Raw genomic sequence first — 25081 nt, forward strand, 5'->3', positions numbered from 1 at the left:
ATTTTTTGAAGTCCTTATTTTTTTGTCTAACAAAATTAATTTATGGCATATATGAAATAGGAAGAGACAACTTGAAGACAACCTGTCCTGGATTGTATGCGATACATACACTGTATTTTTAAAAAACAAGCAGAATACCAGAATTCATGCTGGAGAGAAAAGTTTATTTGAAACACGAGTAAAAGAATTCTAGGAACATAATGAGAGAAGTTTTAAAAAGAAGGCACTAGAAATGACTCTAAGCAGGAGAATAAGAATGGAAATTGAAGCTAAATCTCACATCAGAAGGAGAAAAGTTCATAGGCCAATTTCTTAGTCCCTCGAAGACCATCATTTACTTCTAAAACCGTGATCCGCATATGGCCAACTTATCACAGAAGGTTCAAGTTTCTGAAGGTGCCAAAGAAATCACGAGAGGATGGTTACGTCTAGTAAGTTGATCCGAAAAAGCGAGAGCCACAGGTTGGCTGGTAGTAAGACGACTGGTAGCTCTTCGAAGAGAAGAATGTGGGGCGGGAGTAGCTGGAACCACATCCAAGAGACTGGAATCCAGCGTTTCCATAGCCAAAAGATCCAAAGCCGGAGTTGCAATATCCAGAAGATCCAAAGCCAGAGTTGCCGCATCCGAAAGATCCAGCGTAAGGTGTATGGCAGGGCCTGGAGAAGATGAAGTTCTTGGGGCGGAAGCAGGAGGTGGCGTCCACCCCTGAGGTCTCGAAGTCAGTGGGGTCGGAGAAGCTCTCTTGTTGGCCACCAAAGAAGGAGGAGCCCAGCTGCTGGGGTCTCTGGGCGTAGATTATATTGCTGGGGTAGAAGGAGTTACAGTTGGACCCTGGGCATCTCAGGTAAGCGCCAGCGGACTGGGAGGAGAAGTTTCCGGAGTTGCAGGCGTAAGACATGTTGTCAGGAGTTGGGTTTCCAGTCGAGTTGCAGTGAGGAGCTGGAGTATGAATGCTGCTGTCTGCTCTGGCTTCTTATATAGCCCAGATGTGGCTGTAGTAAGTAGCATGTGACCATTTTAAAAGAATGCCTAATTAGGCTCCAGTAAAAATGAAATAATTTAACCTTCAAAGCTCTTCTTTATGAATGAAGACTTCTAAGTGAAGGAATTTCATTAGGCTTTTTTGTTTTTTGTAAAGCAATTGTTCATGAAACAAAAATGCAAATTTCTCATTCATGTACCTTGAGTAGAATGAAAATCAGCGTCATTATGTCTCTAAGATGGGTGCTTCATTCATGCTGACCTTCAGGATAATAGGTCAAATGAACAACATTGGTAAAGCTGGAAAACAATGATAATGTTCTAAGTAAAAGAATACAATTGAGAGAGAAGAGAAAAAAGAGATTGCCATAATAGATCCCTTCTTCTAAATCTTGAGGACCTTATGAGAGAAGAAAGTCTGTAATGACCCTTACTTGGTAAGAACAATAAATAAGAAATCAATTAATTTGAGTATAGCACAATTATGGAAATAAATTTTATTTAAATTAAAAATTTTACTATGGAACATAAATGTTCTTGTGGTCCAAGTTGTCATGTTGTTGTGGATAAGAGTATGTAAAGTTCTTGAATATGAAGGTTCATGATTTGTAGGCATGCTAAGAAGAGTATATTATAAAATTAAGCCAGGGAATCACTTCTGAATTTTCTTGACCTTTCTTCTTTCTTTCTGTCTTTCTTTTATGCTTTCTTACTTTTTTGCTTGGTTCTTTCTTTTCTCTCAATCTCTTTCTTTCTCTTCCATTCTCTACTTTTGGAGATGCTGGTGATTGATTTCAGGGCATTATGCACAATAAGAAGAAACGTATTCTACCATTGAGCCTTTCAACTTGCCTCTTGACTTGCTTCTTGATTCATTAACGAATAAGTTTGATTATCAAAACCTTTTTCATGCTTACAAAGTTGGAGTCATTTTATTACATTGATACTAACAAGAATAAAATAGCAAGCACTATAGATAACATGAGTGACTTTATTCCATCGCTTTATGTCCTCTTAGAAAGTGGGCCTTTTACAACATAGGATTAAGAAAAGCAAGAAATGTGGAAGGCATTTATCATACAGACTTCACAGCGGGATCAGAGAGTCAAAGAATCCACTGCTCCACTGAAATACAGATTAGGACGGGTATCAAAAGAGACAAGAACAATGCAGTATAGCCATCAGGTGACAAATAAATTCCTCCTAGAAGAAGTAGCATTCCCATGCTGCTGGGCTAACTGGAAATACAGCACAAGAAATGGCTGAGCGAAAGGGATGGATAAAAACTTAAATATCCATCTTCACAACTAGTAAAATAATACAATGAATATATGTTGAGATTCATTCTATGAACATTGTGACTTACTGAGTGGAAGTAGTAGGAAAAGTCTAAAACAATTCTCTTTCGTGGCTCTGAGGCTTTCAAGCGGAACGTTCTAGGGTCATCCAATCAGGATTTTTGCAACTGGGATTCTAATCTTGTGGAAGATTGGGGAACCATAAAGTCTCAGGGGAGACTTTATGAATCTGAACTTGGGAGTTGACAAATCAACTTCCAATCACGTTTTCTTCTTTACATTTCATATATTGCTCTCTATTTCCAAAATAAACAATTGTTATTCCTTAAGCTCTTTCTAGCAGTTCCTAGCACGTGTTTTATTTTTTAATAAAATATTGAACAAGAAAATATCTGCATAAATATTTAACTCAACAAAATTGAATTTGTTAAATTGTTTTTATCTCTTCTTTTACCATATTAGCCATTTTATTGGAAAAAGATATTCCTTGAACTCAGACATCAAAACAATTTTGAACATTCTTTTCTCAAAAAATAATAGCATTCCTCCTTTTCTTTAAATTTTATTGTCTTCAAGTACTTGCACAAAGGAGTTGCCATTTAACAAAGCTGTTTATGAATATAATGCATCTTGATCAGTATTGTCCCTTTCAACAAATAATGTTCTCTCATCCAAACACTTTGGTTCAGAAATGGAAAAAAAACATTTTTTTCAGTGAAATGAGCATAGTGAAGATTATGTGAGCACAGGAGGAAAAATCTCAACCTATCATTCTTCATTATACAAGGTCTTACACAGAGTGAAACACAAATCACAGGACAAAAAATAGTATGACCCCTGCTTTAGAAATTTTGTAATACTTTTCAGAAACATCCAAGCACAAGTTAAATCAAAGCCACATGTTACTTTCTGGGGTGACAGAAGAACCTTTTGCCAGCTTCTTCAGCTCAACATTTCGAGAACATTCCATTTGAAGGCTTTCTTTAGGAAAGAACAATTCCTAGATCCTGAGGAATTCTTTCAGTGGGGAATATGGACTCTGCTGACAAATGGAAATATATTAAACATATTTTCCACATGCTTTGTTCTTACTTTTAATGCTTCTTCTGCATCTTAGCTGGATAAGTGATCATGTCCAAATGGTATTTGGCCATTTATGGGGTTTAGTTCACAGAGTGTTTAAACACACATCGGGGCCAAAGAAAAGCTAAGACTCAATCTCAGTGGTCTGCATTCAGCTTTGAGCAGGAATCCCTCAGTTCATATTTCCCTAAAGCCATTCAAATTGAGGTCCAATTCGAAAGCAATACCCTAGGTTCCTTGCAGATCACTTCTGCGGCTTTGGGATGGCGCATCATCAAAAGCAAGCTTGCCCCTTCGCGGTAATTATCAATGCTTGCTTTTGTTGAAAAGAAATGACTATGAAGACATCAGTGAACAACTTTGCTAGCCAGATGGCAGATTGTGAAAGAGGGAATCAATTATTTTTAATTAAGACGGCTTCTCGCAGCCCAGACACTGACGACCTCAGAAGCGACTTCCAGGGTGACCTTTGCAGAGGGAAGATGAATAATAGCTTTGAAGAGACCACAGCAACCTCTGAATCCTCAGGCCACATGCACTCCTGTGCTTTCCAGCTGGAAAAACCACAAAAATTAGCATTGCATGATGACGACGAAGGCCCTTTCCGTGCAGTTACAAGCAGCAACGCGTTTTCCTGAGCTCAGGGATGACACAGCCCACAGTGATAAAGGTATATAAATGCTCCACACAGTGCCACGGGCGACATTCGGGCTCAGAACATCTTCCTCGCAGGTCCGGTCTCCTTTCAGCATGGCCTACAACGGCTGTTCCAGAAACTTCTCATCTTGCTCCTTTGGAGGTTACCTGCAGTACCCAGTCTCCTCCTGCGGATCTTCCCATCCCCAAAACTGGCTTTACAGCACTGACCTCCAATCGCCTTTCACCAACCAGCTGAGCTACAGCGATTGTCAGGAGACCTTCCAGGAGCCCACCGACTTCCAGTCTACCTGCGTGCCCTCCGGGCCCTTTCAGAGGAGCTGGTGGCGCCCCAAGATCTCCACATGCTACAGACCCTACCAGACAGCTTGCACAGGGTCCCTGGGCTTTGATACCAAGGGGCGTCAGACTTTTGGCCTTGGCTCTCCCTCTCTGGGCTTTGGGAACCGTGGTTTCCAAACCGTGGACTGTGGTCCCCAATCTTTCTCATCCCTCTATTACAGACCCAACTTCTACCGCCCCACCTACTTCTCTACTAAAAGCCGCCCCACTTACTTCTCTACTAAAAGCTGCCAGTCTGTGTCTTACCAACCAGCCTGTGGATCTGGCTTCTACTAATCCTGTATTGGAGAAATCCGATCTGTCTACTTGGCAGCTTCTATCTTAAGATCTAACTTACGTTTGAGCTCTTCTGTTCTTAGTCTAGACATTGGAACCCTATTGAATAAAAGTAACTGAAAAAGAGGCCAAACTGTTTTCTGCTCATGATATGGACATGCAATTATTGAAGCCTCATTAATTCCTAATGTCTCTTCTGGTCTGTCTTAAGTTTTGCAAAGTGAAAATGTTATATGTTTAAATAAAATATTTATATGACTTTCCACTTTAATATTTCTTTAATATCATTTATTCATTTACTTTTAATTTTTCTCTTCAAAATGAATTCTAAATATCAGGCTGCGTTTATCTTTTCTGTATTTATACTTAAAATATTCCAGTAAGGTGCTGGTGGCTCATGTCTGTAATCTTAGCTACTGGGCGTGGGGGGAGGGGATGAAATCTGAAGGTTGAAGTTTGAAGCAGCCTAGAACTTAAGTGCAAGCCCCAGGACATGCACAACACCCCCTCAAAACAACAAGAATGACAAAAAGTCCTTTCAACTTTAAATAGTTGAAACATGTTTTCAACTTCCATGTTTACATATACAATTTGCTTGCCTGATTTATCATATGATAGAATAAAGGTTACATACTTTTTTAATTTTAATTTTTTGTGAACATACTGTACAGAGGGGTTACAATTACATGGGCAAGATAATGAGTACATTTATTATCAAGCATTGCAGCCTCCTACTTTGTTTACCCTTCCCATCCCTTCCCAGCCTCCCCCCTGCCCCCCAAATCCTCCCCCCCCAACCAAAATTATAAAGTTCGTTTTTGACATGACAACTTGTACTTCTCATTGTTGCAACAGGTCCACCTGTATCCTTAAATGACTTGTTTTTCCCATCTTCTCCACAAATTATACCGACATCAAATACAGTGAAAGCAGGGGTTATACTGTGGGGGAGGGACATACAAATCAACAAAGAAATAATCTTGTAAATGCGTTAGAAACAAATGCATGAAAGAAAAAAACATTAAAATACATATCTAAGGGTTCATTTTCCAAACATCACATTATCTGACCTTTTCTGCTTGACTCATACATATACTAGATATTGCAAATAAGGGAAACCATGGGACCTATGTTTCTTTGGGCCTGGCTTACTTCACTTAATATAATTTTTTCCAAGTCTTTCCATTTCCTAATAACTGGGGCAATGTCATTCTTTCTGATGGAGGCGTAGAATTCCATTGAGGTTACACACTTTTTAAAACCACAAACTCATGACTGTGATTTGTGTTATATGTAGTTACAATATTTAATATTTTTTGAAATGGTAACAATTTGCATGGATTATTAAACTATTTATATAATTTAGGAACAAATTTATTCTTATAAGCCAGGCACAGGTGGCTCATGCCTGTAATCATAGTTACTCAGGAGGCTGAGATCTGAGGAGCATGGTTCAAACCCAGTCTGGGCAGGAATGTCCGTGATATTCTTATCTACAATTAACCATATACACAGTAAAGAAGCCAGAAGTGCACCTTTCATTCAAAGTGGTAGAGTACTAGCCTTGAGCACAAAAGCTTAGGGACAATGCCCAGACCCTAAGTTCAAGCCCTGGTCAAAATTTAAAAAAAAACTATATATATATATATATATATATATATATATATGTGTGTGTGTGTGTGTATATATATATAAGTTTTATGACAAATATGACCAGAAGGAAGGTATTAGTGTTTTATATGTGGTGAGGTGTTTTGTTCCCATAGCTTTACTTTCCTTAATGTAGATTTCTAAGTAAAATTACTAACACATGCCAACATTTATTAACAAGCAGCCCACGTATTTTCCACATAATCGATTCTATAAATTTGATAAAGTATCCATTTTTTTCTGTTTTCCTGGTTGTTTGGTTAATAGCACTTATTTGAAAGAAAACATCTTCTCAAACAATATGAATATTCTCTTGTGGATTTCAGCTAAATATCAACAGTTGGTTATTCTTGAATCATCAAGTATTTTCCAAATTTTTATCTCTATGACAAGGATAATATTATAAAAGGTACAGATGATTTAGTTGCTTAGCAACAGGGTCACCATATATTTTGGTTTATATTTTTCGTCTCAACACCCACTGCTATTTGTAAATGGAAACAGAATTTTAGAATAATTTTAATGCATAATTATTAAAAATTTTATTAATAATATAAAACATTAACTGGCATAAATGATTGATTTTTGGAGACTTTCACTTTATTTCAATCACAGATTAATCTAGTTGAGCACAAGATAAATATATAATGAACAGTTTAAATCTATTGTTAAATTGGAAAGAATATTAAAAAGATCACCCTTTCTAAACAAAATTGAGCTGTCATTTTTTATTCAAAAACAGCATGCAGAGGGGTCACTGGGGAGATAAATTGCATTAAAATACAATTTACACAAAAATCGACACATTTAAATAAAGACTCAAGTTGAGAGTAGATCTTTTGTTGTCAATTAGCTCTGTATTGCTTTACCCCTGAATCAATATTCATGAGCCACCAGTAGGTGGTGGTAGTGGGAATTTTTGAAAATTGCTGGTTAGCGGTACTTGAAGTTAAGTGCATTAAATTGATCATATGGTCTTGGAGTGTACAAATAATCTAAATTCTCTTACTATAGTGGTTTTGGATATATTGTACTTTTAAAAATCACAACTATTTATCTGATTGATTTATTATAACACCCTATGTAAAACATTTTAAAGAGGCACAAAACTTTTTAATGCCCACAGTTGTGTACTTAGTTTATACTACTAAAGCAAATTCATTGTGAGTGCATAACTGATGATATTTATTATCCAACATGAACATATGTGACATAATTCATCACGCAAAAAGTTAAGAACATGATATTACTTAAGTCTTCAAGTGATGGTAAACAATTAAAAAAGACTACTTATGAGGTGATTACTGAACAATCGGACTTGCAAATTATGTTTCTGTATACTAGTTTGACTCTGAAATGATTTGACTCATGCTACATACTGTTTTCTTGTGAAAGTATAAATACCATATCTAGTGATATTCCCTTCTATTAGCTGAGGAATAAAAATCACTAAGGGTAAAATAAAATAAAATAAAATGAACTTCAATGATCTCATTTCCTCATTCAGTACAAAAATCCAAATGAAGCTATGGTAGGTTCACATCTTTCCTTCCAACCTCCTTTGGTTGAGCTTGAGTTTGAACATGGGGCTTCAGGCTTGCTAGGCTGGTGCTCTACATATATGTTGCACCTCCAACCCTGCTTTTGGCTGGCTATTGTGAAGGTAGAATCATGTGGACTTTTCTGCCTGCTGTATTTTTTAAAATCCAGTCCTACAGATCTCTGCTAACATTACAGACCTAAGCCACCTGAACCTGGCTTCACATCATCCCTTTGATATTGCCAATATATATTCATTAAGAGTTCATCTTTGATGATAGTTATTTGCTGTCTCAGGAACCATAAAAGTCACAGATTTTGGTTACGAATAGCATAATGGTAAGGACAATAATTAAGAATCTCATAAAAATGTATTTGTGATTGTGCTAATAACATGAGTGAGTATTATTTCCAATTAAGCTATAAAGTGGAAATTTTAAAATGGGAACAATGATCATCTATATTCACTCTTATATTAGAAATATTTGCTTTGTCTTTGTCAATTACTGTTGTATTATCTCTGAATTCTGGAATTTGTTATTTCTGATTCATTGTTGGCATTATTTTATCTAACCAAGCCTATGCAATAAATTTTCTTTTTTGGATTATATATTCTTTCATGCCAATATCTCAATTTTAAAAAAATTACTTCTTATTATACAAGTAGTAGTACTGTATTATACTACTTTATTCAAAGACTGCTCTATCACTTCACTTTGATTCACTGCTCTCCTTCAATCTCTCTTCAATCCAGTTTAGAATATTAATGAGATGTCACAAGCAATTCACACTTTTACTTTTTTGTTGATATTGTTAAATATGATTGAAAGGGGAATGTGATATCGATCATCTTGACTCCTACATCTGTATAAACTAAATTACATTAAAAAGGTCCATTAAAATTAATAATTCAAAGGAATCCTAGCTACTTGGATTTAAGGTTAAATCAATTACAGGCAGAGACTTCTGTAAGCCTCGATGTACAATGAACCAACAAAATGCTGGATTGGAGGTGTGGTTCAAATGGTAGAGCACCAGCTGTGTAAATTGGCAAGAATAAGAGGCTCTGAGTTTAAGCCACAGTACTGACACACACACAATTAATGACATCAACTTTAGCACAGCACTAAAAGTTTCTAATAATTTTCTCCTGAGCTGCCACCAAATGTTTTTCAATCAATTATTTGTGTAACAGCATAAATATTGAACAAGTTTGTTTAGTATTCCTCATGTGGCTAAAGAAATTGATCTAGTAGAATATTAAATATACTCAGATTAAGTAATTTCCACAAGAGTAGACAGACAAAAGACTGTGGCTATTCACAAAGTCTTCATATTTAAACATTCATTTAAACTTACTTTCTGGTAGGTCTTTATCTACAAATGGAGGTGTTAGAGAAAGAAGAGAGGCTAGCTTTATCTCATATATGAAAAGATTTATAGTATATAGTCTTTGGCATCTTCCAGGGATTTTCAAGTGTGTAATGAAGAGTTTGTACCTTGTATTACTGTATCCCATAGTCTTGATGAGCATCCTAGGTGTAGCTATAGAAAACACGTGCATTTACGCTTCAAACAGCATTGCACAAACAGCATCTTTCCTATGAATAGGCAGAATTTCTTTGTATCTGGCCATCTCAAAGGTTCACACTTGGAAAACTGAAAGCGTTCACTATCATTCTTCCCTTGTACTGTTAGTGCTTTCTACTAGATTTTGAGAAAACATATATTTAGAATTGTTCAAACATTGGAACACAGGAACAAACTCACCACTTTTCCCTTTGTCCAGATCTTGAGGAGAATAACTCCAAGTCATTCTGTGTTCCTAAAACATCCTGGAAAGGTTGAGTCCCAGTTGCTCATTGTAAAATCCTTTGAGATGCAGACTGGGACTAATACAAAAAAGTGTTTGTATATTCTTTCTCAGATGCTGCTGCTAGCTTAATTGACATTAAGCCTTAGAGAAGCATTTAGAGGTTACACAAATCTATTGAAACCAATTAGGCTCACTTAAGATTGCTGGGATTTTCCTTACACCTTGGCAGAAGAGGTATTGGAATACCTTAGAGACCTGGCATTTGTACCAACCCACAAAAGGCAAAGTGTCCTGAGAGTTCCTTGGGCTCATTTTGCTCTTGGCGAAATAGGAGACTGAGAACAGGTTTTGTGTGAGTGTCGATCTCATCATATTACTTAGTGCCTTTTCTAGTTTATATCTTCATTTCTTACATTCCATGAAGAAAATCACTTGTGTCCTCAGTTCTATGCAACCCTTAGCATTGTTGTACTGAAGTGGCAGACCAAAGGATGCTCTGGGAAGAACTTACTACTTCCAATAAACACGATACCCAATGTCAGATTATGGTCAATGCCCATTAGAGAGGTTTACTAAAATTTCTCTAGTCCTTGAAGACAAAATCTACATGCAGGAACAATAATATGAACATCATATTTAGGTACCAGATTGCATAAATTTATTAGATTAAATTCTCATTTCAACAGCTCTTGGATGAAAATCAAAGTGTATACAGTACAGAGATTAAGGTGCAATGTAGGGTTACTCATTAATTTCAAAGTCAGCTAGAAGCTGAGGAAAGAAGCTTTCCATGGAAGAATGCGAGCATAGTGGCCCAGAAGTGCCAAAGAAATCAATGGCGGCACGGGGTAGGTCAGCAGTCATAAGCGCAGAGATATTTAACAAGTAAATTCATAGAAGCCAGAGCCACAGGTTGGTCTGTAACTATAACCCTGGGACATTCTAGAGGCCAAGTAGGGTGGGTAGCAGAATCTAGACCCATAACTCAGGGAAGGGAAACCGTAGACTCCATAGCCGCTGGAACCACAGCCCTGTGGGTAGCAGCTTCCGGATGTATAGAATGGGGCATAGGAGCGTCTCCACCCATACCCCAGCGAGCAGGAGCTTCTAGATCCGAAGCCGCTGGAACCACAACCCTGTGGGTAGTAGCTTCCAGATGTATAGAATGGGGCATAGGAGCGTCTCCACCCATACCCCAGCGAGCAGGAGCTTCTAGATCCGTACCCTAGCGGGTGGCAAGCATTGGACCCAAAGCCCAGAGATCCAGAGTAAGTTGTGCGGCAGGGACCGCAGAACGTAGACACTCTGGGGCTGTAGCAGGTCCTCTGGAAGGGCCTGGACTCCACACAGGAACTCTGGAAAGGACTGGACTCCACACAGGAACTCTGGAAGGGCCTGGACTCCACACAGGAACTCTGGCAGGGACTGGACACCACACAAGAACTCTGGCAGCCCATGGGCTCGCCACAGGTGTCCTGACAGCCACCATGGAGAGAAGAGGCCAGCTGGCAGGATCCCGGAGCGCAGAGGTCAGTGCTGTAGACCAGGTTGCTGGGGAAGGCAGAGCCACAGGAGGACCTGGACCGTGACAGGCAGCCCTGAACGGAGCTGGAGGAGAAGTTTCCAGAGCAGCGGCTGTAGGACATGTTGAGAAGGTGAGGTGAGTTCTGCTGTGGGTTCAGCTGAGAGGAGTGTGAGTTTGAGTGTCCTGCTCTGGACAGGAGCCTTTATATCGTCTGAGATGTAGGTGTGGTGGCCGTTCAGGGTCATCCCTGGCATGCTGGTGCCTCCTTATTTACAATGCATAACTCTGTCATCTTGCCAGAGCTGAAGTTGCAGGTTAATAGGTTCCTGAGTAATGTATTTATGAGCACTATGATTTTGTTGTTGCAGCAAAATCCAGTGGACTACTCCTATGTTAGAAATGCCATGGGGATTTAATATTAATGTCTATCCCATCACGCTATAGAAGCCCTTCCAATCCCTCTGATATTTCCTGCCTGCTCCTCCTTTGTATTTACATCAGGCTTTGTTCACGAGTGATTTTTCTCCTAGAACTGGAGAATCAGAACACATTAATTTTCTTCTGGCATACTGGATGGGTTTCCACCTGGATGGGGGCCTGTATAAACATCATCCTCCCAGTTTCTATCACCATCCATTCTCCTTCTCCTCAATTACTATGAGGTGATTGATGATGGTACTCACAGAAAACTATTATATCAAGTACCACAATTATACAGTGTGTCTCATGTTCAATGAAGAAAGACCAAAAAGAGATAAAACACAGAGGCTAAGATGGAGATTACTAGAAACTGAAAGAGACCATGAGATGTACTTAAAAGACAAGGTAGCAGCATAAGGACTCATTTGGAACACGACCTACCACAGAAAACAAACCTAGACAAATCCAGAGACAAGCAAGAGCCAAATATTTAATAAAGGCAAAACTCGTATTTGTTTTTGATTGACCTGCCTTGCTTTCTCTCTCCCTCCCTCCCTCCCTCTGCCTTCCCTCCCTTTGTTCCTTCGTTCTTTCCTTCCTTCCTTCTCTCCATTTATTTATTTAATTTATTTATTTACTTGATGCCAGTCTCAGGACTTAAACTCAGGGCCTGGGCTTTGTCCCTGAGCTGTTGTGCTCAAGGCTAATACTCTACCACATGAGCTATAGCTCCACTTCTGACTTTTTGATGATTAATTGGTATAAGAGTTTCATAAACTTTCCAGTCCAAGCTGGCTTCAATTCTTAATCCTCACATCTCAGCTTCCTGAATAGCTAGCATTATAGACATGAGCCACTGCCCCAGCTCTGAAATCATTTTAAAGTTATCTTTAAATAAATCTCAAGAGGAATTCAATTCAACATAGTATGCATTGCATTCTTAAATGATGATTTGTTTCCTTCCAATGTGTTTATAAGCAAAACTCTTCAAAATTAGCATATTTGGGAACTTTATTATATTCTTCCTTTATAATCCATCTATATAACAACATAGGATTTGTATCCACTCCAAGTGTGTGAAGCTTTTGATACTTTGATGCTTTCATTGACCTTTGGCCACTTCTTTTGCCAGGTACCACCCAACATTTTCCTGCCCAAATATGAAGTTCCTCTCTCTCCTGTTCTCTCTTCTACTGCAGGTTTTTCTTCTTCAGTTTATAACCTTTTACTGATGGTTGGTTTGTTGGTGTGTCTTTGGCAAAAAAAAAACTTTAGGTTCAAATGGAAAAATAATTTTGTTAGGATTACCTTATTTTCTGAGGATAACCACTTGTTTCTTTAGTTAGATTCTGCTCTCAAATGATGTATATACCCACGGTTTTTATTTTGTTTTCTACTAAAATCTAATCAACTTATAATAGTAATGCTACAAATGCCCACGACCTTTTGAGATGTAGATTTTCTAAAAGGAAGAAAGTGAGGGAAGAAATAAATGCACACAATTCAAATAACTATTCTATGGGTCCTTTATTTTCTGTTCTCCAAAGAGCAGACTCTATGTTCTACTCTGTTGTATCTCTGCAATGAGGTAAAATATGAAGATCAGTCCTCTAGATATGATCCCTTTCACATTTTGGTTTTGTTTGTTATTTCAAACATAATTGTAAGGTAATCCTGAAAACAAATACTGAAGATTTAAATAGGGAACATGAGTTTGCAAGGCACAGCTGAAGAATTGTGTGAATTTTTCTTCAGGCACTCTGCTTCCTCACAGGAAGCCCTTTTTCTGAGCCAGTTAATAGGAAAAGAAATATTCTCCCCTTGCCTTGCCTCTAAACTCCTACAATCCTGCCCGCATCAAGGGGTGATCTGTTTGAGAAGAATCTGTAAAGGCTCTAAAATTCATCTCAGAGGCTATATTATTTGTTCAGGATAAAACTGATCTCTATCATTATTTTTAGCTGAATTATTCATCAATGAAAAATCGAGATATTTCACATGAAATTTATGACTCGAGGCTGTTCATGCAGAGACTTCTGATAATTCCATTGTATTTTCCACTAGTAGGCTGTAGACAATTTTTCTTTTGATTTGTGAGCTTTGTTTCTGACAGAACCTCATCTGTGGTTGAAAATTACAGCTTTGGGTAATCACCCACTTGCCCAAATTACCAACTTGTCATTTACAAGCTGGAGATTTTGCTTTTTTATCATTCATTTAGGATAGCACCTCAACAAACAAAAGCCAGTACTTACTATCTTAATTGACTACTTCCCTTAATTGACTGTATTATGATATTTATTAGCTAGAAAATATATTCTTTTAGTAGCCAATATTCAAAATATCTGAACTCCATCTTGTCAAAAATTATGTAACTTGAGGGTATGGATGGGATTGGAAAAGACAGGGGAGAATGCTGGGAAGGGGTGACCTTGATCTAGATGCACTATACATACAATGTGACTTGAATTACAACCCCTTTGTAAAACTACTTAATGTTTTAAAGTAAAAAATATATAGAGAGATGGCACATGTTTACTTTCATTTATGGAAGCCTGATCTAAAATACCAGTTGGCATGGTAACCTATACGGGACTCTAGGCACACACACACACAAGCAATCAGACTAAAAGGAGGTACTCCAAGGGGAGGAACACAAAGGCACAACTCCAATGAATATTTAAAATACTATTTAACAAAATGAATTCCAAGAAAGGAAGGGTGTGTTTTTTAAAATTTTTTTTGGTGGTGGTGGTAGTGTTTGTTTTTTTTTTTTGTTTTGATTTTTTTGTCTTTTGGGGGAACCAAAGGGGAGCACAGGAAGGGAGGAGGAGGGGTGAACAGACAAGGTCATGGTATTCAGTATAGACTATGTGGATAATGAACCATGCAACCTGCAGTCGGAGATGAGAGTGAGGAAACTAGGGGAAAGCAAAGGAAGGGGTGATATTGTCCAAAGAGAAATGTACTTATTGTCTGCCATGAATAACAACCCTTCTGATACAACAGCTTAATAATAACTAAAAACCTATATTTTTAAAAAGCACAAACAAAAACATTCTTCCTGCAAAAGTGTCATGGCTAGACTTGTGTTTGTTTTCTGTTTGAGTTTCATGTACTTTCTCTAACACTAAAGCCCATTCATTTCTCCCAGTTAGATCTTTGTTATTTTCCCCTAAGAATTACTTTATAAAATTATAGGAGGTAAAGGCACATTGAGATTCCCCAAGAAACATGCTAATGAGGCATCTGTGTCTTTTGTCAAAAAAAGTTGAAAACCTGGGTTGAATAAAGAGCTGTTTATTTAGGAGGTAATCCCGATGAATATGTAGAGGGAGAAGGAAAACATGCCAGGAAATGAAGATGTTCAAGAGACAGTGTATTAGTAAGAAAGGCCTCACCATGTAACTAGGGCTCAATTACAGGAGAATTCCTTACAGGGGTATATCATGTTTAGGAGAAGCTAAAACATCCTTAGGTAGAATGTTCTAGTTATCAGGCTGTGCAGATGATTACCGAGGAGATACCAGCAGGGTGGTGACAGTTGCCATTGACCCTGGGGTAGGATGTTCCTTTGAACAGTGTAGATACAGTACAGAGGGGAGGAAATGAGATAGGAACTGGAAGGATAAAATTGAATGAAAAGACGTGGTGAGTCTAAAGCAAATTGCAATACAGTAGGAAGCAGATGTATATGGTGCGAAATGATGGACAGGGTTGGAGACACAGCCTGGACACCCGTTTGTGCCTCCATGTGAGTTTGCTGAGATTTCTTATCAGCAGATACAGGTTAAGTTAATATAACTAGTTTTTAATGGAACCCTTCATCTTTGTCACTCTATTTATTTTGAAAAGATACAAATCTTTCAAACCTATAAAAAAAACTACCTATCGCAAATTGCTTAAAATATTGAAACATTTCCCTTCTGAAAAGTGAAATGCAGGAGAAAATACTTGCAATGTGTGTTTATATATAAACACATATTTTTATATGAATCAGCTATCTATGTACATTATTTATGTTTATCTCTGTGTGTGGTGTGTGTATGCATATATAGATAATTTTATGTTTATGTTTGTATCTATAAACATGCACACACATGCACACCCATCCTTCAGAGAAATATCAGAGCCTTGTATAATCACAGAGCTCTTACAAGAGCCACAAAGTCAAAAGCAATGTGTTTTCCCCTAGGGTGGTGGGTGGTCCCTTTAAATTTAGATGCTGCTTTTGGATTTTGATTAAGGGACTTTAGAGAAATTTCACAAACTAGTAGGACTAGAGGAACAAAATTAATATTCTCAGCCTACGAAAGAGTTGGGGCCCTGGGAAATATTCTGGACCTTAAAGAAACAACTCCTAGCTGTAAAATTCAATTCTAATAGACTCTTATAAGGCTGGAAGCCCAGGTTTAAATTATATCAAGTCATGGTTGCATTAAAATGATCTTTATTTAAGTAGCCTCACAGAAACCAAGAGAAATTCTAACTTTTTACATATGAAGTATATATTATTGTATTAAAATACAGAAGGAAAGTAACACTCAAATATAAACAAGCATAAGAAAATAGAATCTGAATTATAGGATGAATATAATGCACATCACAAAGCTAGACTTAGATAATCATCATGTTCTTCATAATGATGGTTTAGCCAATAATTATGTATGGTGGTGGTCTCACTACATTATCTTCCCTAGTCATGTTAAAACCATTTTAGTGAAGAACATATTATGACATGTAAACAATGACTGTTGGTAGGCAATTGCCTACCAACAGTTTTCTGAGAATGTGAGAAATTATTATTAAATGCCCATTCTCAAATGACACACTATCATACTGAATTCTTTGCTATCTACCCAATAATGCACAATAAATTTTCTCTTTCTGTGAACATCAACTGAATAGTTGATTTATACAAAACGTCTATAAAAGATTCAGTATATCTAAGACCTACTGAATTCTTTTTTAAAATGAAATGAAATTTCTGAACTTCAAAAGGTTGAAAATATTCCAACTCTGTGTTGGGTAAACACAGTTCACCTGATCAGGGTAAAGTCTTCCATTATTCTCCGTATTGTATGTGTTCACTTCCCTTAGACTCCACCCCCTACTTCCTTTACACTGAATTTGTTCTCTGTTCTTTTTTTCATTCATCCACCCTTCTCCCACTACCATCTCTGCTTACAATGAATAAGAAGAAGAGAGAAGAGAGTGTGCAACAACTATATGGACTAAAAATATCTTAAGTCCAATAGGGAAATTCAAGTCCAAGTTGGCCTTTAAAGGATTTGAGGATTCAATGTGTTTGCCTGGTGTTCAGTGATTAATGGGAGCAATCCATAAAAGCAAGCTTCCTGCTAAAGTGCAGAGCTGGGTTTGAGACCACACCTGTAGGCTTTAAGTCAATGAGGCTTCCTGTGGCTTAAGGCGTGAGAAGTGAATTTTCTGGGTTGCCTCATGTTTGGCTATCCAATAGGGCCAGTGGCCCCACGCTGAATCAGAAATCCATTCTCTTTTTATGTCCTGTGTGAGCATCTTTACCAGTGCCCAAATTAATCATCTCTAAGACTATCCCAGTTCTATCCATCACTGTCAACACTGCACCAAGTAAGGTGTCTAGACACCAATGTCATTCAGTTGGTCTTGGCTCATACTTACCTCTCCATATTGGATGCAAGACAAAATGAATAAGGACATGTATTCTGTGTATGATCATTTTGGAAAATGAGAGAGGTTGGTGATGAGAACTTCACTTTAGTAGGTTTCTCATGAAAGACATAATGGGCTTTCAAATCCATTGACAAGAAGAAAGATAACTTTACTTCATTCTGTGTCATTTGGAGATAAGGATTTTCCCATGACATCCTATGACATAAATGAAATTGGTTTGTCAGGAGGAAGAGGAAGGGGATTCTTTGGATGGAATACCATTAGTATAAAACAGTCACAGCATTTCAGACGTAGGAGTCATTTATTGGCTTTGTCTGTAACCACCAAATTATAGCACCCATAAATATATAGGAAAACTATTCAAATAAAATTACAGACAGATTACAGAGTTATGCATTGTAAATAAGGAGGCACTAGCATGCCAGGGATGACCCTGAACGGCCACCACACCTACATCTCAGACGATATAAAGGCTCCTGTCCAGAGCAGGACACTCAAACTCACACTCCTCTCAGCTGAACCCACAGCAGAACTCACCTCACCTTCTCAACATGTCCTACAGCCGCTGCTCTGGAAACTTCTCCTCCAGCTCCGTTCAGGGCTGCCTGTCACGGTCCAGGTCCTCCTGTGGCTCTGCCTTCCCCAGCAACCTGGTCTACAGCACTGACCTCTGCGCTCCGGGATCCTGCCAGCTGGCCTCTTCTCTCCATGGTGGCTGTCAGGACACCTGTGGCGAACCCACGGGCTGCCAGAGTTCCTGTGTGGTGTCCAGTCCCTGCCAGAATTCCTGTGTGGAGTCAAGGCCCTTCCAGAGTTCCTGTGTGGAGTCCAGTCCTTGCCAGAGTTCCTGTGTGGAGTCCAGGCCCTTCCAGAGAACCTGCTACAGCCCCAGAGTGTCTACGTTCTGCGGTCCCTGCCGCACAACTTACTCTGGATCTCTGGGCTTTGGGTCCAATGCTTGCCACCCGCTAGGGTACGGATCTAGAAGCTCCTGCTCGCTGGGGTATGGGTGGAGACGCTCCTATGCCCCATTCTATACATCTGGAAGCTGCTGTGGTGCCAGCGGCTTCGGATCCCTGGGTTATGGAGTCTATGGCTTCCCTTCTCTGAGTTATGGGTCTAGATTCTGTTACCCTACTGCTTTTCCTTCTAGGTCTTTCCATTCTTCTTGTTTCCAGCCTTTCTCTAGATCTGGTTTCTACTGAATGATCTGTGGATTGGCTTAACATATTTAGAGAAACCAAGATTCAACAGTAAGATTACCTATGAATTGAGAAGCGTTCTAATATTCCTATGAACCCTATTTCCTTTCTGTCTTTCAAATTTGATACTTCAAATTACAAAACTAAGTAACTGTAAATTGTCTTGCTGGCATAAAAGATACTTTTGGCATTTCTTCTCCAAATTGTAATGAAAAATAATGTTCTTTAATAAACTTATTCTGAAGCTTAAATGTGTTTTTGCTTTTATTTTATTTTTACTGGTAACCTATTGACTATCCATTAGGATTGTTATGTTATTGATTTGGATTATGAACTTTGGAATAGTCAGAGTGTTGAGTATAGGCGCAAACTTTGGTTTGTCTTTGAGTATTTTTGCTTTTCTAAGCTGGAGTTTCCTAAGTGCTCAGAGTGTTTAGGTTTAATTTTTCTTTTTAATCAAATATCAAAGAAAATGTAATAGCTCTGATCAGTTAATGAATGTCATGCTTCTCGAGTATAGACTGTATCAGCAATTTTGGTAGTATGAAAATAAATGTATATGCATATATATATATATAATGAGGTCAAAGCATAAGGATATTAAAATAGAAGACTAATGGGTTGGTATGAATTTTCAGAAATGAGTCTCTATATGGTTTAGGAACTCACTGTACAGTAGTAATTTGTTTCATATGAATTCTCCAGTTTATGTTGCCAGTTTATACAGATTATATGTATAGGAAAAAGCATATTTTTAGACTGGAAAAAATAAGGCTAAGAAGTACAAAGCCATGCCTAGCTTCTAGGACCACCAAAGAACTAAACCTACCTGAAATAATCAAAACCCTTACTTACCATGAAAAGTAAATTTTGTACTTTTATCTTGAAATAAGAATGAATAGATGGTATTTATTATACCATATATCTATTTTACAGTCAAGTATTAGAGAAAGGTATCATTAGGTCAAAACAACAGTATTTCTTAGGAAAAGATAGTCTGAAATGGCAATATAATATTCAGATATGACAAATGATATTCAAATATACTTCCTATTCTTGTGTGTGTGTGTGCCGGACCTGGGGCTTGAACTCAAGGCCTGGGCACTGTCTCCGAGCATATTTTTGCTCAAGGACAGTGCTCTACCACTTGAGCCAAAGCTCCATTTTGTGATTAATTGGAAATAAGAATCCCACAGACTTTTCTGCCTGAGCTGGCTTTGAACTGAAATCCTCAGCTTCCTAAATAGCTTGGATTATAGGCATGAGCCACTGGTGCCCAGCTTATATATTTTCTATTCTTTATAAGATCTTCAAGCTTTCTCTCAAATTGGACATAAAATATTAGACACTGGATAAAAGCTAATCTTATAAGAATATCATAGTCATCTCATCATGTTGGCTTCCTCTTTGTCTATTAAGTAATAAAATATGAACTATAAAAGAACCCAGAGAGCTCACTGAATTTCATGGAATTACTTCTGCAGTAGCAGAAATTGAAACGGAAGACTTTAATAGCATTTTAAAATACTACACAGCAAGTTACTACAGCGCTCTGTTTAAAACCAGTTTAACACTTTTATTCCTTCTGTTCAGCTGGGATATTCTCTCTTAATTCTTTTCTTCCCTCATCTCTTCCTGTCCTCTGTCCTCTCCATCTGTTTTTACCCATCATATTTAAGCAATTCAGAGGAACTGCTGTACAAGAAAAAGCAAAAGAACAATCAAAAGAAATTGGGGAACATATTCAGTGATTTCCCTACAAAATGACATTAGAAAACAGTAATTTCGTTATTGGTATAATTTCATTGATCTTTAAAATCCTAATGGTTCAAGTTATTCCTGTGCTGATATCCTGTGTCCTAACGCAATGGCCACGTTTCACATCCCGAATCATAAGTAAACACAGGACTTCCATAAGGAACAGTTACAGTTTTGTGGACAAGTGGAGTTTTGTTTGGTGTTGTCTCCAGATTTCAGATACATGGGAATATTTGAGGGGTTCAGAAATACCCTTTGCCTTGTTCCCAATCTTAGCTGGTTCAATGTGGAAGTGATTCCTTTCAGGAATGGGATACACATGTCATAGAAACTCTTCTTCCAATGCAAAATTTCCTACCAGCATTTGCTACTTACACATACTAAGAGGTTTCATTATGATGTTTGTATATGTGGATAATAATTTTAAATTTTTGGTCCTTTGTCAAGCTGGAATACTCTTGTATATAATAGATTAGATGTGTTACCTGTCTTATTTTTTTTTAAAGATGATACTTTTAAGCATACAGTGTATTTGTAAGGATGTAACTCCATTGTAACTTGGAGAACATTCACAATGGCTTAGCTTCCTATAACTGCCCTAATAAATTAGATCAAACTAAGTGGCTTCAGTAACACCTTTATGTTAATAGTTCTACCAATGTAAATATGTAAATATCCTAACATATAGATTTTATCCTCTCTCTATTCTGACAGTTAGGTACAGTTTAGTACTTTGGGACCTTTCAATTTTGAAGTCAGTCCCACCTTATTTCCACACAATTATAATCCTATAACTCTCCCCCACCCCAACCTCCAGTGCCCAATTACCCACTTGCCAACTGCTTTTCACGTGGGGTTTCTAAGAATCCTAGTAATATGTTTTCCAAGAATTTCTTCAATGAATCATTAGTAGTCATTTGATTTCAATATTTCTACTTCTTAAGCCTCAATACTACATAGAGAGAGCAGCCTGGTCCTTCCCATTCTCTTGTTCCAACTTTATTTTTTTGGTTTTTGACAGTAGATCTTTCTCCAAAGACATTTAAAATATATTCTTTGTTACCGATTCTGAATATCCTAGATCTGAATGTTCTGATGCTAACCCACAACCACATGTGGAAAATTCCACACCTGAACTAATGTAGTGAGTCAGTTGAGACACAGTTGAATCAAAATTATTGCATAAAACTATATTAGGATGTGAGTGGAATTTGTATGAAACAAAAATAAATTTCATATGTAGATCCCGACCATTTTTCCAATATATTGTAATTATGTATATGTATGTATGCCAAAGTCTGAAAAATTCCAAAATACTTCTAGTCCAAAAATTTTGAGAAGTGGTACTCATACAACTTGCATTCACCTTTTCCAAACATAGTTATGAACTTTGACCACAAACCAGAATGTGAACTGTAGAATACATTGTTAAATATATTTTCAAGTGTGAGACTGTATTTCATTTCTCTAGTCTAATAGCTTTGAGAGTCTAATTGAGAAAGCCAATATTAATTAATAGATATTTGCAATTATGATCTGTAAATTAAAAGGTCTGTGATACTAAAATAACATACACCCACTGAATCTCACTTATTCTTGAAAGCAGAGAAGTACCCACAGGTGTTGCATTTGAGATAGAAGTAAAGTAGCAGAATTGTAGTAGGAGCTTAGAAGACTATACCTAGCCCAGAAGTCTTGAGATGTGCATTATGAAATTGAAAGTCATTTTAGTTAGTCATTGAGTGAAAAAGAAAAAAAGTGATTTGAAATTAGGACACAAAAGTATTAGACTGCTATTCTCTGCAAGGCTTAAGAGGTATAATTTGTGGTTGCAGACTTTCTTCTAAAAGCTAAAGGAGACAATTAGTGATTTAATGCAGTGGTATAAGGGTTGGCAGATTTGTTAATTTTTCTGAATATTTAAAAATCAGTTGCTACTTATATATTGTGAAGTAGATGTGTTTTAAAAGCTACAGTTTCAGAATTTGGACAGATATACACACATGAAAATAGGTAACAGTTCCCACCCTTAACCAATTCATTCCTTTTGCTCTTTTATTTTTCAATAAATCTTTTTCCTATAGTAATTTTTAGCACCATAGAATAATCTGATTTTCTAGAACTTTATAAAAGTGAAATAATGTAGTGTTTCCCTTTTGCATCAAGTTTCTTTGAGATATTATTGAAATGTTTGCTATTGTTGTATGCAATTGATTCATTTTCTTGCTGTCTCTGATTCCCTTTTGCCAATATATCCGATTGTGTTTGTTCTTCCACCTATTGATGGGCTAATGTGCCTCAAAAATTTAAATGAATCAATAAAGCCCCAGAAAATATTGATTGTTCTAGTCTTGTGAATTTAAGCATTTCAATTTTGAGGGGAAAAATAGTAAGAATGATATTTTTGAACTACTGAATTTGTGCATGTTGAATGTCTTCGGAAATTGTCAAAAAGCTTTGCCTAATACTGGATTTAGAGTTGTAAAGTTAGGTTCTGTTATTATTTGTTGTTTTGGTTTGAACTTGGAGCTTTCTGCTGTCAAGACAGGTACACTACTGCTTAAGCCAAGCTTTTAGCTCTTTTCCTCTGTTTATTTTTGAGGTCGACTCTCTTATGTACCCTAAACTGGACTGGATTAAAATTGTTCACTTCCCACCAGAGGTCGAATGGCAGTTATGTGCCATGCCATGGATATGCTTCTTTGTATGTTCAGAAGAGACTTCATAAACTTTCTCCCTGATAGCTTTGAAGCCTGATCCTTCTGCTCTCTGCCTCCTATATGGGTAAGAATATAGCTGTGAACCACTGATGGCTGGCCCTAAAGCTTGTTTTGGAATTGGACTCTCCACTGCAATGCCCTAGGACTGCAGGAGCTCCACATTTGCATGGACATTTAACATTGCCATTTTTATATAAGCAGTAGATGCTAAGTCCCTGTGGTCTTAATTTGATATATTTGCCCAATACTGATTTTCAGTCCTTTCCTTGTGCTTATTTGCATGCTCACACATTCTCTTGCATAATATTTTTATTATTCTACTCTTACTTAAAGAGTTGTTATTGATATAAATATCGAAATGCTTTATATACTCTGTAAGTAGGTCCATTGTCAGATGTATGTACTGTTAATAATTTCCTACATTTTCTGTACTTTCTCATTTCTCAAATACTGACTTTTCTTGAGCAAAAGTTGTCATATTTTATAAAAAAACAATGTTGGCAGTTATTTTTATGGATATTTTCATATTTTATGAGAGCTTAATCTGTTACAGACTAATCTGCTGTCTCATTTTTTCCTGGCAATTTGATAATTTCAACTTTTATATACAGCTTTTACATAGCACATATATTAAGGTAGAAGATACATCATAACATATCTCAGTTTAGTACCTCTTCTTTGTACTTATTTAGTAATTCAAATACATTATAAAGGAATTTTTCCCACTGAAGCTAATTGACACCTTCGTCAATATAAATAAATAGGTCTTGAAAACAGGTGTGTGTGCCCATTCTGTAACTTCTGTTCTACCATCGTAACATATAACTTCCAAATACATTTCTCCATTTTCAAAACCATGATGCTTTCATGTTCCTTCTCATTAAACAAATTTTAGAAAGATTTTCAATTGCCAAAATCTTTTGCATTTTTTCACAATATGGCTGCTGATTCATTTAGGGATAATCAACACCTCCTAATCTATGATATGCTTTTCTATTTTCTTGGATGGCTTATTACTTATCACTTCTTTGTGGCATAGGTCTTTGGATTTCTTATGCCAATAATCATATCTTCTCTGACTAATTCATTTGTTTATTCTTGACATATTACTCTAAAATCAAAAATCCCATATTGACTAGAATATTTTAGGAATATGCTATGTGGTTAGTTTTGTATGGGTATATTAGTGCATGTGTGTTTGTGTGCATACAATACACATGTGATGTGTTATAGACATGCACATTTTAAATTTAAAGTTCCTTTTGTTTTAATGTTAAGCATCATTTATAGTTCATACTATACAAGCCTAGGGAGGCAGACAAAAGATAATTATTATTGATCTAAGACATCTGTAACAGCATGCCTGCTTGTCATTTCCCATAGGCTTAGAGCTCCATTTGCTCAAAGGATGGTTCTTAACATAAAGCCATTCATGAGTTGGAATTCTCTAATTCAATACTGCCATTCTTTAAATTTCATTCTTTAAATTTCACTTTAATTTAACTGAAATCCAATTTTATAAGACTGAAGGCACCCCCGCCCCCCGTTTGGTGATAACAGCTAAAAACTGAATAGTCTGGAGCATCAAAGTCACAGGACCTGCGAAACATGAGAAGAAAAAGTCAGTTGAGCAAAGCAGAGAAGAAATGCACAATTTATGTTTAGAAAATAACTTCAGTTGGTTTACAGCAAAGAAAAGTTTATATAGAAATTAGGAAAGAGGTAATATAGTAGTCACATAGAAGCATAGTTAAATATTCTGAATATTAGGTGCAAAGAATCAGGATTTACTTATCTACTTACTCAATATAAAAAGCCATGCATTTGCATAGACCACTTCAGTTTCTCACCCTGATTGGGCCATTTTTCACTTCTTTTGCATTTATTTTCCTTTTAGAAGTTTTGCTGACTTCCAAGATACATGAGCTCTCCATGTAAAAACTTCTTGTGTGTTAAAGAACTGTGTAATGATTGTTGTACTAGAAGAGTTTGGTTATTCCAGAAACCAGTAACTATAGAGAAACAGTTACCCACATTTAAAAATGCTCATTTCAAATGTTGTCGTTTTTGAGTAGCATAATGAATGCATTCTCCTGGAAAAAATTATAATAAGTCATTTGATTATGATGTGTTCCTAAAA

General features: G+C 37.0%; 4 protein-coding genes across 4 annotated transcripts; 2 read left to right on the plus strand and 2 right to left on the minus strand.

Moving 5' to 3' along the window:
- Positions 1 to 428: 428 nt before the first annotated feature.
- On the minus strand, positions 429 to 899 carry LOC105994036 (keratin-associated protein 15-1). Its single transcript, XM_013027444.1, has one exon. The coding sequence runs from the start codon at positions 897 to 899 to the stop codon at positions 429 to 431; it is 471 nt and encodes a 156-aa protein (XP_012882898.1).
- Positions 900 to 4113: 3214 nt separating this feature from the next.
- On the plus strand, positions 4114 to 4638 carry LOC105994038 (keratin-associated protein 14-like). Its single transcript, XM_013027445.1, has one exon. The coding sequence runs from the start codon at positions 4114 to 4116 to the stop codon at positions 4636 to 4638; it is 525 nt and encodes a 174-aa protein (XP_012882899.1).
- A 5883-nt stretch (positions 4639 to 10521) lies between these two features.
- LOC105994039 (keratin-associated protein 13-1-like) lies at positions 10522 to 11289 on the minus strand. The gene is made up of 2 exons (XM_013027446.1): positions 11045 to 11289; positions 10522 to 10954 (listed from the first exon to the last, which is right to left on the minus strand). Exons 1-2 carry the CDS (start codon positions 11287 to 11289, stop codon positions 10522 to 10524), a joined length of 678 nt encoding a protein of 225 aa, XP_012882900.1.
- A 6523-nt stretch (positions 11290 to 17812) lies between these two features.
- LOC105994040 (keratin-associated protein 13-1-like) lies at positions 17813 to 18659 on the plus strand. Its single transcript, XM_013027447.1, has 2 exons — positions 17813 to 18057; positions 18148 to 18659. Exons 1-2 carry the CDS (start codon positions 17813 to 17815, stop codon positions 18464 to 18466), a joined length of 564 nt encoding a protein of 187 aa, XP_012882901.1. The 3' UTR covers positions 18467 to 18659.
- The last annotated feature ends 6422 nt before the right edge of the window (positions 18660 to 25081 follow it).

Source organism: Dipodomys ordii, unplaced genomic scaffold (assembly GCF_000151885.1).
Source record: "Dipodomys ordii isolate 6190 unplaced genomic scaffold, Dord_2.0 Scaffold104, whole genome shotgun sequence".
Classification (NCBI taxonomy): domain Eukaryota; kingdom Metazoa; phylum Chordata; class Mammalia; order Rodentia; family Heteromyidae; genus Dipodomys; species Dipodomys ordii.

Coding starts and splice junctions, on each gene's coding strand:
- LOC105994040 (XM_013027447.1), top strand. CDS start 17,813: ATGTCCTACAGCCGCTGCTCTGGAAACTTCTCCTCCAGCTCCGTTCAG. Junction 18,058..18,147: donor TGCCAGAATTCCTGTGTGGA/GTCAAGGCCCTT, acceptor AACCTGCTACAG/CCCCAGAGTGTCTACGTTCT.
- LOC105994036 (XM_013027444.1), bottom strand. CDS start 899: ATGTCTTACGCCTGCAACTCCGGAAACTTCTCCTCCCAGTCCGCTGGC.
- LOC105994039 (XM_013027446.1), bottom strand. CDS start 11,289: ATGTCCTACAGCCGCTGCTCTGGAAACTTCTCCTCCAGCTCCGTTCAG. Junction 10,955..11,044: donor TGCCAGAGTTCCTGTGTGGA/GTCCAGGCCCTT, acceptor GACCTGCTACAG/CCCCAGAGTGTCTACGTTCT.
- LOC105994038 (XM_013027445.1), top strand. CDS start 4,114: ATGGCCTACAACGGCTGTTCCAGAAACTTCTCATCTTGCTCCTTTGGA.